This window comes from Varanus komodoensis, unplaced genomic scaffold (genome assembly GCF_004798865.1).
Source record: "Varanus komodoensis strain SLA01 unplaced genomic scaffold, ASM479886v1 scaffold33, whole genome shotgun sequence".
NCBI lineage: Eukaryota > Metazoa > Chordata > Lepidosauria > Squamata > Varanidae > Varanus > Varanus komodoensis.
In genome coordinates, this window is record NW_025335817.1 from 8,840,711 (window position 1) to 8,856,612 (window position 15,902).

A 15,902-nucleotide genomic window follows, 5' to 3' on the forward strand; every position below is an offset into this window, starting at 1 on the left:
ACAATTCCCAGAATGCTCCAGGCAGCCAGGCTGGCTGCGGATGTCCTGGGAGTAACAGGAAGTTTCTTCCTGCCGAGCGGACATAGGACCGCATGCTTAGCTTTATTGCTCGTGCACACGAAGTCTTGATGACATGCTCCTCTTAAAAGGCCTTCCTTCTGTGACTGAGAGAAGGGAGAAGACCTATTTCAAAATGTTTCCTGCTACAACACACACAAACATCTAAAAGCCAAGTCAACTCTCCCTCTGTGCTGCCGCTTACAAGCTGCAATTTTGCTCAAGTGCAAATTGAATTGGTCCAGCAACACTTTGGCACATAAGTCAGAATGGGAAAATCCCGTGCAGGTCAGTCAAAGTTCTCTCCTTTCCCCTCTGCTGCTGCTCAGCTGCCCTGGAGGGAAACAGATCCGCCTCTTCAGGAAAGCCCTGTTTTTGCATGTAATGTGTGGTTTGCCATCATGGCAACAGCTGCCTTGCTCTGTTGTGGCCAGCAGGCTGCAGTTTTCTAGGGGGCCGAGTGATCCAAGGGACCAGTATCAAGCTGGGCCCCTGAGCAGGGACTGACCATCCCCAGTTGCCTCCAGACTAGCAGTCGGGAAGCTCCTCCTCGTTACAGCAGATGTGGAGGAGGAAGGGAGCCCTGACAGTCCTGAGGGATAAAAGGGGAGGCGCGTTGCCACCAAGACTGCCTAGTCTCCTGCCAACATGGGGAAGGGGCTTAAAAGCATGCTGCTGTGGCAACCCCAAGATCCGTTTTGACAGACTGTCACGTACCCCATAATATATGCAGCGTATATCTGGGGAATAGGGGCATAACCAGACACAGGAGCCCCCCACTCCATCACGGAGCAAGACCGCTCCGGTTTGCGCATCCAGACTGCTGAGATTCTGCGGGGATGGCTGGAGTCCAGAGGAGGCTGCCGGGTCTGTGCATGGCTGAGGGAGGGTTTCCCTCTTGGTATGCCTCCCAGAGCACTCTGCTCGCTTCCTGGTCCTTGTCAGCTTTCTCTTTCCTCGCCCCCAACACACTCTTCTCGTGATACTTCAGTTCTGCCATCTGCTTAAGAAATGAACATTCTTGAATGTGGCCAGTTCTGCATTAACCTTCACAGATTGAAATGAAACATCCTGTGTTCATGGTTTTCATTTAAATCTAATTCCTCGGCTGACTCCAAACGAGAGCAAAGGAGAACTCGAGAAACAGCTGTGGAAACTTTTTGGGTGATTTCTGGATTTACATTTTTTGAAATATTTATGAGGTTCCATAACCAGGTCTAGCATATCAGGAATAATTTAGCTCCCCACCCACCGCTCAGCTCTCTGAACTGTTTTGTGTTCCCCACTGGTCCCAGCATTCAGCCTCTGTCACTACGGAGGAATTCCTTTTTCTTTGCTCACTCGCTTGCTTCCTAAAAGCAGGAGTGAGTGTAAATCTAGCTTTTAATATTGTTTTCATATGCATATACTGTAATGTTCCCTGGTGACACAGATGTATGCAAGTTCTCCTACATGGGAAGGCATCCTTTGAGGAGCAGCCTTTACAATGATGCTTCCAAAGGGCCCAGAAAGTAGACAGGCTTCCCATATATAACTGCAGGAATTGGCGATTGTGTTCTTCTTTCTAACATCACCCAGGGTTAGAGTGCTGTGTGAACTGGCAGTGTGCCCCAGATTATACTTGTTCATTACATCTCTCTCCTAGTCTTCCTCTATTGAACTTGGGCTAGTGTATACAGATTTTTCTCCTCTTGTTTACCTGGGGTGCTTGTGGATAAGACTTCCCTTATTCCCTCTCCCTGCCTCATCCACTGAGTGGCTTCCCTACCCAACTTCTTTCTTACTCTGTACGAAGTCCATCAAGGAGAAAAAGATGAAGTAACTGAGCTGTGCTTTATAACTAATAAACTGACAGCACTCGGCATCCTCTGGCTGGCAGCATCCTCAAATAGGTTAGGTTCTTGGTCACTCACTAAGGTTTATGGCTATGTGGGAGGAGGCAGCCGTCTCGCTAGTTCAGCCAAGTCCTCGAAGCATAGAATTGGAAGGGGTCTCAAGGGCCATCCAGTCCAACTCCCTGTTGATGCAGGAAACTGGAAGGCTACAGAATCCCGCCTTTTGCCTAAGGACTTCTGAAGGCATGGAATTAACCATGCTGGGACAGCTTGCGCCATTCTGCTTCCTCATATTTGGTTGAAATTCCCTTTCCTGTAATTTGAAATATTCTTGTCAATTAAATTTCTGTTAGCTAAGAATTTTCCAACAACTGCCCCAGTAAACACATCTGAGTATGGAGGGCCCTTGCACGAGGCAGACTAAATGGTCCCCTTTCTCAGGGAATGGGCCTTCTCCTGCATTGTCACCAGCTGCTCTCGCTGCTGCTGCTGCACTGGTTTCTTCGTTGCCACCACTTGCTTGGCAAGCAGGCCGTGGCATCAACTCCTCCTCTTCACCATTAAGAGGCAGACGTGACTGAGCAAGGAACTACTGGTGAAGATCTGGGGCTTCTCCAGGGGGGTTTGGTGAATGCGATCCTGTCGGGGTGTTAGCACAACCTTGCCCACTCTTGATATTGTCTCGGGTGGAGCCTCGCGACCCCTAGCAGCATGGGCGTTCAGGGACAGGCTGAAAGGTTTTGGCCTGAAGGGCCCAGTCCTTTCTGCTCTGATGGGTAGTGCACTGGTTTTTGAAGGTTGCACAGGCCTTCTGGGTTGGCTGCACCTGGATGGGAGTCTATTGCATAGCAGGGGTGGGGAATGCAGGCCCCCCCCATGTTGTTGGACTGCAACTCCCATACGATTTAGATAGGGATACTGGGGAGATGTCAGAGGCTGCGGTCTACTACATCCGGAAGAACAAAGTGGGTCCTGTGTTCTGGTTGGTCTCTCCCATGCGGTGCCAAAGCTTGTCCTTCAGCTCATTAAAACAGAGGTAGAACCACTTGTGCAGAGACGTTGGGGCAGATCACAGGTGTAGTATAATTTGGGCCAACTCTGCGTATGGCTTCCACTGGGTTCACCAAGAGAAGCTTGGCTGCCACCAGCCTAGGAAATGTCTGTATAGAAGTGACAAAACCAACTGGGCACCATGGAGACCCAGTGTAGCATACTGGCTAAGAGACTGAGCTGTCTCTAAATGCAGTGGAAGTCTCCAAATGCAGTTCAGATGTCACCTCGGCTCTGGATTAACCTGGAGGCCCCAGTCAAGCCACCTTTCCTTAGCCAACCCCATGCAGTATGCAGGGTGCTAATACTGACTTGCAACGGGGTAGGAATTCAATTCAGTTAATCTCTGGGGTGGCACACTGCAGTGGTGGTGGGGCCAGAGGCCCCAGATATCTGCTTGTTGGAGCTTAAGGCTCTTCTTACCAATAGTTAAGCTTCAGGAGAGGCATTTCCAGCTTTTAGAATGTGGACAAACTGCAAATGCGCTGAAGCCGTCAAGCTGTTGTTCGGTGGGGAACAGTGTGCATGGCCAGCGGAAGGGGACAAGTTTCAGCTGGGGGGTTCCAGGAAGGCAAGTTTTGGCCCCTGGGTCTGCAGCTGTCCACCCATGCTAGTTGGGGTGGTTGTAAGGATGGCAGCCAGATAAGGCATGTGCAGCTGCAAATGTCCCAGTGGAATGTCTGCCTTAACCCACCTGGGGAACTCACAAAACCAACGTGGGGAGAAAAGGGGGCAGCTTTACATGGGGATATTTGCCAGTCTTCTGGGACATTATGGACATCTGGGCATTTGTCAAACTGCTTCTGTAGTGCGACAGAACAGGCAATTGCTTGTGAGAAGGACTAAGATTGTAGCTACTTCCTGTGTGTCACTGGCATGGGAATTAACCACATATTAAAAAATCACTAACATGCAGATTTAAGTAACTCTGTAACATAATACTATTTCTTATGAAGTTAAGCATATTCTTTAAAGCTCAAACATGAACACACACATTTTCCAGATGTTTAATCAATGTATCTATTGTGCACAATTTATTAGAAAGACCATTCCCCCAAAATCTGTATGTTAATTTCTAGCTTTCATTTAAATGCCACAACTTCACTGATGCACTTGAAATGTTTATTGTTTTGTGTTTACTATAATCAGACCATTACAACATTTTTATTACTACTTACAGTTACAATGTAAGGGTTTCATTTGTTTGTTTGTTTGAATAACTCAGTACAGTCCCAATTCTTCCATTACTCCTTCATACTGTCATTTGTTTCAGCAATCTTTTTTTTTTGCACACATACAAAAATCACCTACTTATAATTATTTCTGAATATGCCCTAAAAGCTTGCAGATGTTTTCCCAATCTGCCTGTAATATTTATAGTTGATCCCTTTGCTCAGTAAATAGCCAACAATATGGGCTAGATTAACTTGAACAAATGCCTTAATCACTAAAATCTTTAGTCCTTTATGGCTGCCTGACATGGAGTGTGAAGCAAAGTGAGGCAATTCACCAGAATGAGCTGTTGGCCTGCTCCCCCCAGCTCTTGAAATGGAGCATTTTTAATGGATAATTACGCTCACATCCCATTTTAAACTCATGACAAATTTTTGTTGTTAACCATTTCTCTGAAGTGTGGCTGCTGGCCAGAATGCTCAAAGCCACCTGCGTGAAGCTAAGTCAGCCTGGCACTGGTGGTGCCTGTCCCACACGCCCTTCCTTGGCTGCCATGCTTTCACTGGCCTCCGGGTTCACATAATTTTGATCTCCATCATGGGATAAATGCAGTACGCTTTCTCTCTTTCCCATTCAAACCTGCTGAGGTCCCACTGTTTGTCCTGATATAACCATGTCCTCCAGTCCAGGTAAAATCCAGTCCCCCTTTCAATATCATTAACCTTTCCTAAAGGTAAATATTCTGTGACCCCAGGCACTGATAATTCATCTGTTTGTGCACTGCTTTCCCACCAGACTGTAATATGTAAACATGTTCATTTTTTTCAAAAGTTTACATTTTAGAAAGTTTTCAGATCATTCTGAGGGGTTTTTTTTGGTTTGTTTTAAAATTGTTGCAAGTTTTTACAATAACATTTAGGCTGAAAAGCAGTTCATAAATTTGCAAATACAATAAATAAGTTTACTAATTTATCAAAGGAACTGAATATATGATATTTCAAAATACAGTATAATGTAAGCAGTTGCAGATATTAGTAATGATCAATACATAATAAACAGCATCAATCAATCTCAGAAGAACTAAATGTTATATCGAGATGCTAGGGAATAATTGAGGTGATGAGGTTCATTATTTCTTATATGGAAGTGTATTTGTCTGTAGCATTAAGTTTTAGAGAGATGCTTTGTGACTGGTGCAGTAAGGTTTTTGGTTGCTGCAGGACATGGTAAATAAAACATTTAGAATGCATCCCCGTTGGTTTTGACAGCTCATACAGTTTAAAGCAGATAATATGGCTATTGCTCCTTCTTCTTATAGGGATCAATTGATTTAACCCAGCCGTCATTTCAAGCGTCAAAACCAGAAAGTGATGTTTCTTGAAGGTAGTGCATTAGCTCTGGCGAACATATGTCCCGCTTTCTGATAGTACATTTTTTTGCATTGAGGTTGAGTTGAAAGACACCCTGAGCCTTGGCACCCAGACGGCAGGGCCGAGGATTGGGGCAGGAAGCATTCTGGGGATCCTTGCATGGTGGGGTGGAGCAGACTTCCAACCGGGGTGAAGCAAAGCGATCGCAGCCGCAGCGGCGCCTTTTACCCACAACAGGGCAGAGTGAGGGATGGAAGCATGGGCCTCACTCCGATTTGGCTTCAACTCCTGTTGCCTGCGAGGCATCATCATGAAGCCGTGCCAGAGTGAGGGCGGGAGATGGTGGGAAAAGGCAAGGAGGGATACATCGCGAGGTGTTTCCTTCAGCTGGGATCCGAATATGATTATTGCCTCTTGCCCTCATAAGCGCTCCTGATGCCACACAAATGTTGAAATGGGCTATCCGAGGATATTTGGAGGATATTGTCCTTCTGCATGTTGGTTGCTCTGTTCCTGCTGACTCTTCTGTATCTCATTCTGTATTGTCATGAAAAGTAAAGTGTAGTTTACGACTATAACTATTAATGTAACTCACTATAACGGCTGTGTATAGTGATGTTGTAGATGTTTGCCAGAGCCCAGCTTGGAAATGAACCACTGGAGTCCTTAAAAGGGCACTTCCAAAGAGAAGCAAGTATTTACACTTACTCCCCGCACCCCACCAATTTATGCAGTGTGAGGGTGGCTAGCAACTCATGGTCTGTTGTTAATCACCATGCACATGGGAGTTGCATACTGGCCTGATTTACATAGTTACTTATGTCAGGTGCAGCTTGTTGTGACATCTGAACCTGGCAGTGGTGGGAGGTTGTTGGCAGCTGCAGAACCTTGCAATGGACTACAGACTACAGGTGGCTTGTTAATTACTGACCAAATGTGGATGTCTTGACAAACTGCTTTCAGGGCAGAGCAGCTTAACATGGCATGCAAACACTAAATCTAAAAGCTGCTTTCTCTGAAGTCAAGATTCAAAGCAATATATATCCAGGTAATGGCTTTGCATAATAAAACCTCAAACTGCTAACTCTGAACAAGCCCAGTTCCTTGATTGCTGTGGAGTTGGTGTGGGCTAACAATGTAGTGTTTGGCAATTCACAAGATAATCTTGTAGTTGGAATTTGCCAAGTTTTGGTCAGTAACGCTGGTATGCAAAACCGAATGTAGCTTCATAAAAGAATGAAATTCAACCTGTAGTTATCTTGCAGAGCTAGAGCAAAGCTGTTTCTGCCCACCCACCCACCCACCCCAGACTGGAAATATGACTGCTTGCTTCTGGATGTATGTGGGCTCAGTGAATTCCTGATCGCTTCGGCACCAGATGATTCATTTCGGCTAAGGTTAAAAATGTGAGGGAATTTATTCGTCTCTGGTTGCATTTAACAGGACTACTTGCAGCCACACTGCACCTTGGCTCTTTTCTTGATCTGCCAGATTTTGTTGTGCTCCTATGTGGGCACCAGTTTTGCTGCTGAGTTGGGGGTGAACAAAATAATTTGAATGAGAGCGCTGAATGTTGTCAACCCTTTCTCCCTGCTATAGAACTTCAGAGCCAGCTTGGCCATCGCAACCATGCTTTCAAAGTAGATGAGTGCTGTTCTTGATCCCTTGGGATTTAATGAGATTTATGGCTGCTTCAGAATCAATGAAGATGTTGTGATAAAATTGGTATGAGTCATAGGAGCGTAAGCAAACTGTTACATATCCAGGGGTGGGTTGTTTGGGGTTTTTTTCTTCAATCTAATGCCTGCTACTCTGCATACCACAAGCCAAGACAACTCTTGTTGTGAGTTATTTATTGTTGTAAGCTGCCCTGGGGCATCTCAAAGGACGGGGTATAAATATTAATAATAAATAAATAAACTCTGTCCATTTCCCTGCGCAAAGAATGCCTAAGATGTTGTGGAGTGTGAAGCAGAAAACCTAAATGATGCTTCCCTTACCTAGTGAGGATAAAATGTACCACAATCCATTAGATAATAAAGGAAGAGTTAACATAGGGTAAATGATGCAAGGAAGCGTGGTGGAAAAATGAAAGTGGAAACAGGTTTGTTTGCTTGTTTGTTTATACACATTTATAAGCCACCTGTAACTGCCAAGATTTTCCTAGGTGGCTTACAATAAATTAAGCATATTAAAACATAATAAAACACATTAAAAACCTATCTAAACACTAACAAAGTAAAACATCTATAGTAGCAGTATAAAAAGGGGCCACTGCATTCAGGGGCTAAGTGTTAAACATATTTCTAAAAAGGTATGTCTTTGCCTGGCACCGAAAAGAAAATAAAGATGGCCCCAGGGAGGGAGTTCCAGAGATGGGGAGCACAGCGGAAAAGGCCCTTCGCCTGGGTGCCACCCTCGCCTCCCTGAGGGGTGGCTTTTGCAGAAGGGCCTCCTGAGCTGGTCTGAAGGGGCAGGTAGGTGTATGAGTAGACGGATGTAGATGGTATTTGACTGCGACTTCATCTGATGGGCTTCCCTATTTTATTTCTTTTGCAATCAGCCATTTTCCTTTTTACTTCTGCCCCAGGCCCCTTGATTCTGACCGGTTTATCTTTTTGCTGAATCTGTGAATGCTGCCCAGGTGTCAAAGACTCGTTTAATAAAATTCATAGGGCTGGTTGTAGAATAACTAAGCCAGTTTGAGGAGAGACCGACTTGAAATTAATGCAACTTCAATTCATTTGGACCAATTTGAGCCCCTTTGATTTCTGTGGGTCCACCACATGCATTCCTCACTCTGGATGCAGCCTGTAATTCTTTTTAAATGAGGATGGCACATTAGGGGAGAACTGAACTGGTGGGAAGCATATTGAAGGGGAGGCAGAGGCTGAAAAGATAAGAGGGGATGAAACAATATTTTTATGATACACTGTTTAAAAGCAACTTGTTATGTTGGCAAGCTGGGACTAAATTTAGTAAAGTTGAGATGTGATCCGTGAACCATTTGCTCCCCTTTAAAGTCCCCCAGAGTCATTGCCCGGGGTGGGCTGCTTCGCCCTGGGAAACAACCGCGATAGCTGCACCCGGCTGGGGCCCATGGGAGGTTGCTTCCCAGGGTCTCTGGCACAGCAGCTCCCACTAACCAGTGCAGTGAGTGGGTCATTCAGATATGGCGCACGGAAGATGCATTCTGGAAAGCTGAATCCGGTATTTGGAAATCAGTGTATAGATAAACAAAAGCGTAACATTTTCTTCTCACTCACACAGTGGGATTACATTGCTCCGTATAATGTACTGTGGGAAACATGCCATCTCCCCTTGTTTCTTTCACATGCTAATGTTATCCATAGGAGGTCAAAACGGGAGAAGCAAGTTCTGGGATTGGGATGAATCCTGAACCCAGCCCTGCCTAACAAAGGAGAGGGCTGGGAGGCTGAGGTTGCTGCCAGCTGAAAAGTCCTCCCTGTTGCCAGTTCTCTCTGGTGACCCTTGAGAATTTCATTCCATTCATGCATGGATATGAACAGTCTAGCTTTGCACATCTCAGATCCATATGTGAATGAGAACACAGTTCTGCTTTGGTAGTAGTCTGGCAGAATGCTTCTTGGAACAAATATGAAATAAAATATATTAACCTTTATAAGTCTTTATATTGAACATGTATTTATTGCTTTGTCTATTCTGTTTCACAGTCCTGTATTTTTTATTGTCTCACAGTCTACCATGCGAGCATTCTGTAGTTAAAAGTGGCCTAGAAATACTTTAAGTAAATAGTATTAGAAAAAAGCACACACATGGATATGTGCATATTAGGATATGTATAAAACAATAAGATCAAAGGAAACTGCTTGCAAAAATTGTATTAGGGTAGTGTGCATGGAATATTCTATACTGATGTTAGGAAACTGTCAACTGATGTGGAAACTAGACAGAATAAAATTAAGATGGGAAGATGAGAATCAGAAATTGACCTATTATCTGTCCCTTACTGCCCTGAGTATTTTAGTAGCACTGCCCATTTCCAGCAATAGGCTCACCTCCGCTTTATTGCATGGACGACCCTTTAAGAAAACAAGGAAGGCACATGCCTGCATATTGCAGGCGGGCTCAGAGCTATCAAATCCTGGATTCCTCTTGTACCTGGGGTAGCATCCCCATAATCCCACCGCCATGGCCACTCATGCAGTGGGGCTCTGCTCAGCCCAAGCAGAATGCTCCTTCCCAGGACTGGCAGTTCAGTGGGCCTCCCAGGAGGAGTTCTGCTGACCTGTCCCCATCCAGAAACATGGGTGCTGTGCACTCATTCTGGGGGCTATTTTTTGAAGTGCTGCGGGAGAGGTGGCTCCTCCAGGGGCAACAGAACCAGCGGAGGAAGGGGGTCCCACTGGACACGAGCCCTCGCACTCGTGCCATTGTGTGAAGGCAACAAAAACTTGTATAACAGCCTTTGCTTCAAATTGCTTGATGTAATTCCCATACACTGTCTGAATCTTTACACGATCCCAAACAGAAGGAATGAATGAAATTATTTGGGTAACACTGCCATTGATAGATCTGTTGATCTCTCAGGCACTATCTAACATCAAAGGCTTTGCTGGTGAATTGGCCACTTGGGTTTCCAAAAATGCCTAACTCCTGGATGTTTGGTTTCCGGTCTCACTGTTGGCCAGCTGCAGCCCTTTTTGGGGATTCATACAAATGGTGGAATGGACAACCAGGTTGGGCCCTCGGCTGCTCCTGTCCTTCACGTGTGAGCATTTTAAGCCATGTCTGTGTGCAACCTGTGTGTACACCCCATTGTGTGGTCCAGCAACCTGTTTTCCACAGCTGGATCAGATCCAGGTTTAAGAGGGTCCTGGACCACGTTCCTTCCTATAGCTACCTCATGCACCTGGCTTGGCCTATCTGGTAGAGCTGCAGCACACCAGACACTCGGGGCTAGCCAGCACTGCAATTTCCCACAGCTAGAGCCAGTCATCCAGCTGACTGGTAGCATTTCATGTGTTGTGGGGGTGGAATAAAAGGGGGCACCCAAAGCAGGGGTCAGTGATTATCTCTCAGAGCTCTAGAACCCCAGGCATTGCTCCAAAATGGCAGGGCTTCCTGCCAGTCCTGTTGCAGGGTACCAAGCTGTATGTATGGCAGTTGCTGTGTGTGTGTATTTTCATGAGGTCTCTGCAGGTGTGATGCTTGAACTTGGTGAGGTTTGGCAGGGCCAGCCAGCACAACCTGGATTAGCCTCCTCCATCCATTCACACAACTCCTGGATGTCACTAGCCGTTCCTCTACACTTGCTGAGACAATGTTATCCAGAAGGTTCCGCCATCTTTCTCCTTGAAAATACTGTCCCTGTGCGATGTGACCTTTTCTTCTTTTGTAGCCAGCTTGGAGGAAAGTTGTTTTGGGAAAGGGCTGTGTTTCATCTTCTAGCAGGAAAAATAGGAAAGTGATATTTTGAAAACCCTCTTTACAGATACCTATCTTTTTGGCAACGGGCTTTCCAGACTCCTCGGCAAGACTCTTAGAAAGTGTGAGAAGGTCTGCAGAAGGAACATTTTATAAAACTGTCCTCCAAAGAATCCTGATGCTAAACATAATCCAGCCACTTTCTTGTCTCTTCTTCACACCTGTGTGTGTGTGCGCGCATGCTCTGCTGGAAGGAAGCATTTAAAAATATGGGGAGAGACATCCACTAAGGCCTGAACATGCAGCAGTTTGTGTGGCTGGTTTCAAAGTAGTATCTCAGAACCTGTTAGCGAAGTTCAGGGGCAAGTGAGGAGAAGCTAAAACTAATTGGCATGTTAAAAACTAATTGGCTGCAGAACAATTAAAAGGAAATGTGTAGTGGTATACAGGCTTTGGTTTTAGACTCCATGGTCTAAATACACAAATACTTGCATGCTCTTGCATCAAAGAAGGTAACTAAATAGAAGCCCTTCCTGATGGCTACTTCAGGCACACCATGAGAAGGCAAGAGTCACTAGAGAAGACAGTGGTGCTAGGAGAAGCTGAAGGAGGAAGGCCAAATATGAGATGGAGAACTTCAAAGGAAGCCATAGCCTGAGTTAACGAGAACTGAGTGGAGCTGTAAAGGACAGAACAATTGGAAAGCATTCATTCATAGGGTTGCCCCAAGCTGCAAGTGACTTGACAACAAACAACCCAGACAGTGTTCCTCTGTTGGGAACATGAGCAGGATAGTGCTATTGTACTCATGTCCTACTTGTGGCAGGACTGGTTAAGACTTTGGTCCAATCCTGCACTGCTCCTTTTATGACCTTCTGTCTAATCATCTGATCCTGCTGTGCAAAGTGATCTGAGCAGGATCTGGATAGGAAGGGCTATTACTGCGTCCCAGTGTCTGTCTTGGCCTTCGCTCCTGAGAGGGCCTGCGGAGGTGGAAAAAGGTTCACAGTCCGGAATTGGTTGGCGGCATCAGTGCTGCAGTGCATCCTGGCTGCTTCCTGGCCTTCACTCCACCCTTTGTTGCTGCTCTGCTGCTTGTACAGTGTTTGAGGAGGGTCCTAGAGGAGGTGGTCCCTTCTGCTTTCTCCTCCTAACCGTTGTTTTTGTCCTTGGATGGCGCAGTCAAGCAGGCTGTGGCTCTGCAGGTCCCATCCAAGCGCCCAACGCTGCTGCTGCTTTTTGCAGTTCCTTGCGGTGCAGCAAGTGCTGCTGAGCTGGTTCAGAGCAGAGACCTCCTCTGTGGCAAAGGTAAATGGCTAACATGCGGAAGTGGCAAAATGGGCTGTGGCAGTGCAGAACAAGGCATGTCTGAGGAATGAACTAGTGATTTGTAAAGGAATTTATCTGCATTGATAATGCGCTGATAGTTTTGGTGCCAACAATTTAGAGTTCTAATGATATGGTGTTAAACATAAACACACACATATTAGTGTAATAATATCCGTTATATTAAATAATATATTTCCAGACAGTTAACAGGGGAGACTAGAAGACAGCCATCAGATCATGCAAAATGATACAAAAACCATTCATAAAAGCACAATGGCTCATGCATTTAGCAGATATATACTTCTCTGCATGCCGTGTTTTGTTTAATTTATCCTGTTTGGTATCTGGAAAAAAATCAGTGAAACAGTGAAATAATTGCTACCTTAAGGTTTTCCAAAAATGCAAAAGCAGGTGAGTTAATACCTGGGAAGGGGCTTGTTTATGATATGATAGTAATATGCAGCCAGCCAAAAGTTCTTTCTTCTTGATCTGGAGCCAGGATCCTTCTTGGATGGTTATCCTGATGTTTTTCTTGCATCTGAAGCAAGGAGGTGGTGAAAAGCAAGTCCTAAACAACACAGTTAACAGATATCCTGAGTTGCACTGGGGGAAATGGTGTTCAGCTTAGAGGAAATTCCCATATTCCTTATGCAGGGATACCAAAATGGGTTTGATAGCTTTAGCCTGAAATGAAATCAGTCGTGGAATAGTTGCTGTAAGCCACCTGCTTAGAAGTTGCAAAGCCAAGAGGCATCCATGGGAGTAGCATCCGAAGTTGCTGCCGCTGTGTTAACAAAATGCTGTGGCCTGTGGTGGTTTTGCTGCCCTCTTGATGCTGACGTTGGTCTTGGCAGGTGGTAGGCTGTGATCGTCAACTCGGGAGTCAAGCCCAGGAAGACGACTGCGGTGTCTGTGCAGGGGATGGTTCGACATGCCGGCTAGTGAGAGGACAAGCCAAGACACATCTTTCCTCTGAACGAAGTAAGTTGCTTACAAAGGAAGTGCTTACCTTGGATTTCTGCTCATCCCTGCCCCAACTCTTGTCTGTCAACAAGACAGGATTTGTTAGGGATTTGTTGATCTGGCCCTCCTTTCCTTCGCTCATCCAAGGAATTTAAGGTGAAGCTTGTGCAGAAATACTCTTGTGAAATATTACCCACAGGGGACAGCATTACAAAAATTCAAAGTCTGTATGTTAAGACAAAAAATTCAATTTAGTTTATCATGACTAGCCATCAAGATGGATATCTTAATAGTTGGATTATATAAGTCTGTGTTTGCATGTGTGGGATCAATTTCATTTTTTAAATTTCAGCTTTCTAATTAAACTCACACAGGTATTCTATGAACATGTAGTATATGGATCCTGACTGCAGAGAATCCAAAAACCACCTATTCTAGCCTTGCAAAAATAAGACTTGGAACTGCAGGCAACTTACCTTCATTCTGTCTCTCTCTCTGCTGTTGCCATGTCCCCCGCCCCCCGCAAGAAAGTCTAAGCTTCTCTTGTATTGTTGTGCACTCTCAAGGAAATGGAGAAAATGTTAGTCAGCATTCCATGCCCACTGAGCATGTTCAGTCTTCATTGGAGTGTTCCGGGATTCCCTCCCATAAAACTTGCACTTTTACAAACTCTCAAGTGCCCCTGAGCACCTTATTCCTGTACTGTTTTGTCTGTGCAAACAACAACTTGAGATAGGTTGTTAGTATTTCTCACTGGGCAAAAGGAACATGTGGGAATACTTGCCCAGACCAGTAAGACTACAGTATCTGTAAGAGTTAAGAAACCAAGCCCATTGCTGCAACATCTTTATGTACCACATAACCTTTGAGCCTGCTGTTCGGTTTTCTTTTTCCTCCTGCAAACACGGAAAGATGGAAGACTGAAGGAAAGGTGCAGGGAAGAACAATTTAAAATAAAACATGCTGTGGCATCAAGACACACATCTAGATCAAAGAATCACAGTATTTTGGAAGGGAGAAACGTTTTGAGTGTGCGGGTGGGTTTTGGTGCCGGGAGCTCAGGTCCCACCTTCCTGTTGCATTCAGTTCATGCTCTTGAGTCAGTCACCTTTCCATCACCAGCAATCTGTTTCCAGTCATGGTCAACCAAAAGTGCCTCTAGGAAGTGGGACATGAACATTTTATTTATTTATTTATTTATTATTTAAAGCTTTTATTACCTGTCCACCACTGATGTCCCAGGACAGCTTACAACAAAAGCAATGAATAGAATGAAATAAACAAGCAATAAATAAAGCAAAGCACAGCATCCAACATCTCAATATGATAAAACCCAGATTAAAACCTATTAAACCTGATAACTGAAAAGAAATAAAGTGTTGGCACCAGGCGAACCTCTCTGGGGAGCATATTCCATAGATGGGGTGCCACCGCAAAGAAGGCCCTTCTCCGGGTAGTCACCCTCCTGATCTCCTTCAAGGAGGACTCCTGGAGCAGGACCTCCACCTCAGATCTTAAGGGGAGGTCAAGCACATAGGGAAAGAGGCACTCCTTCAGGTATCCAGGACCCAAGCTGTTTAGGGCTTTATAGGTCATCACCAGCACCTTGAATTGGGCCCAGACTTCAATTGGCAGCCGGTGTAAACGATAGAGGACTGGCATTATGCCAATGCTCCCTCATTTGACCCCAGCAACTGATGTCCACATGGTGTGCTGCTTCTAAACACTGAGTTCCATTTAGCTATCATGGATTATAGGGAGGGCTTCCATGGGCAGAACTGGGTGCAGCATGTGGGAGAAGTTTTAGGTAATGGGGCTGAGGGAGCTGCAGAAAGTGTTGCTCACCAGCTGGATGACTTGCAGTTTAGGCAGCACCATGATGTAATTTATATTCTTTCTTCATCAAAAGCTTTTTTATGCTGTCCTATTACACAAGATCTCAGGACGGCTTACAATATTTAAAAACAGTTTCAATAAATAATAAAACAGAACAAAACAAATCACAAAACAGAGTAACTAAACTTAAAAACTATTAGAGTTTAAAATGCTGTTTAAATAAAAAGGTTTTGGCCTGGTGCCAAAAAGAGTATAAGCTCAGCGCCAGGCGTACCTCTCTGGGAAGCACACTTTAGAGTCTGGGTGCCACAGCAGAGAAGGCCCTACTCCGAGTTGATGACCTTTTCACCTCTCTTAGAGGGGCTTCCTGGAGCAGGGCTTCCCCCATAGATGTTAAGGGGCATGAGGGCACATGAGGATGCTGATCCACTTATTGCCAGGATAGCCATCTGCCAGGCATTATCTTTCAACGCACCCCCTTTGCTGGGATCTGCAAACTGACCTGATGGAATGCAGCCTGATCCACCTGCAAGCACGTGATGGATTGGCAGCTGCAGGTACTTCCAGGACCAGGACCAGGACCAGGCCAGTCTTGCAGGCTAGCAGGGGGCTACAGGAGGCTCTGAGAGGCTTCGCAGGCCTGCTCAGCTTTGCTGGATCAGTGGGGTGTTTATGGGGGCTGCTTTGTCTTGCCGACTTGCTCTCTGCCACTAGTCTTGCGAGCCCTTGGCTCACACCTGTGCCTGACTTTGCCTGCATGTCTGGCACTGCCACATCTTGCCGGGAGTCCAGTCCTTGGCTGGGCAAGTATGGGTTGCCCTTACGCCTCCATCCACCACAGCCTGCATTCCCAGCTGTGGATTCCTGCCACGTACTTCCT

The 15,902-nt window shown here is 45.6% G+C and overlaps 1 protein-coding gene across 7 annotated transcripts in view; it reads left to right on the forward strand.

Moving 5' to 3' along the window:
* ADAMTSL3 (ADAMTS like 3) overlaps window positions 1–15,902 on the forward strand; it is a 245,472-nt gene that overhangs the window by 114,515 nt on the left and 115,055 nt on the right. For all 7 annotated transcript variants that reach the window (XR_006415544.1, XM_044438722.1, XM_044438720.1 and 4 more), the window contains one exon: window positions 13,078–13,204. Coding sequence is in view for 6 of the 7 variants with exons in the window: in XM_044438722.1 (XP_044294657.1) it covers window positions 13,078–13,204 (127 nt within the window). In the remaining variant the exon portion in view is untranslated. The remainder of the gene's footprint in view (window positions 1–13,077; window positions 13,205–15,902) is intronic.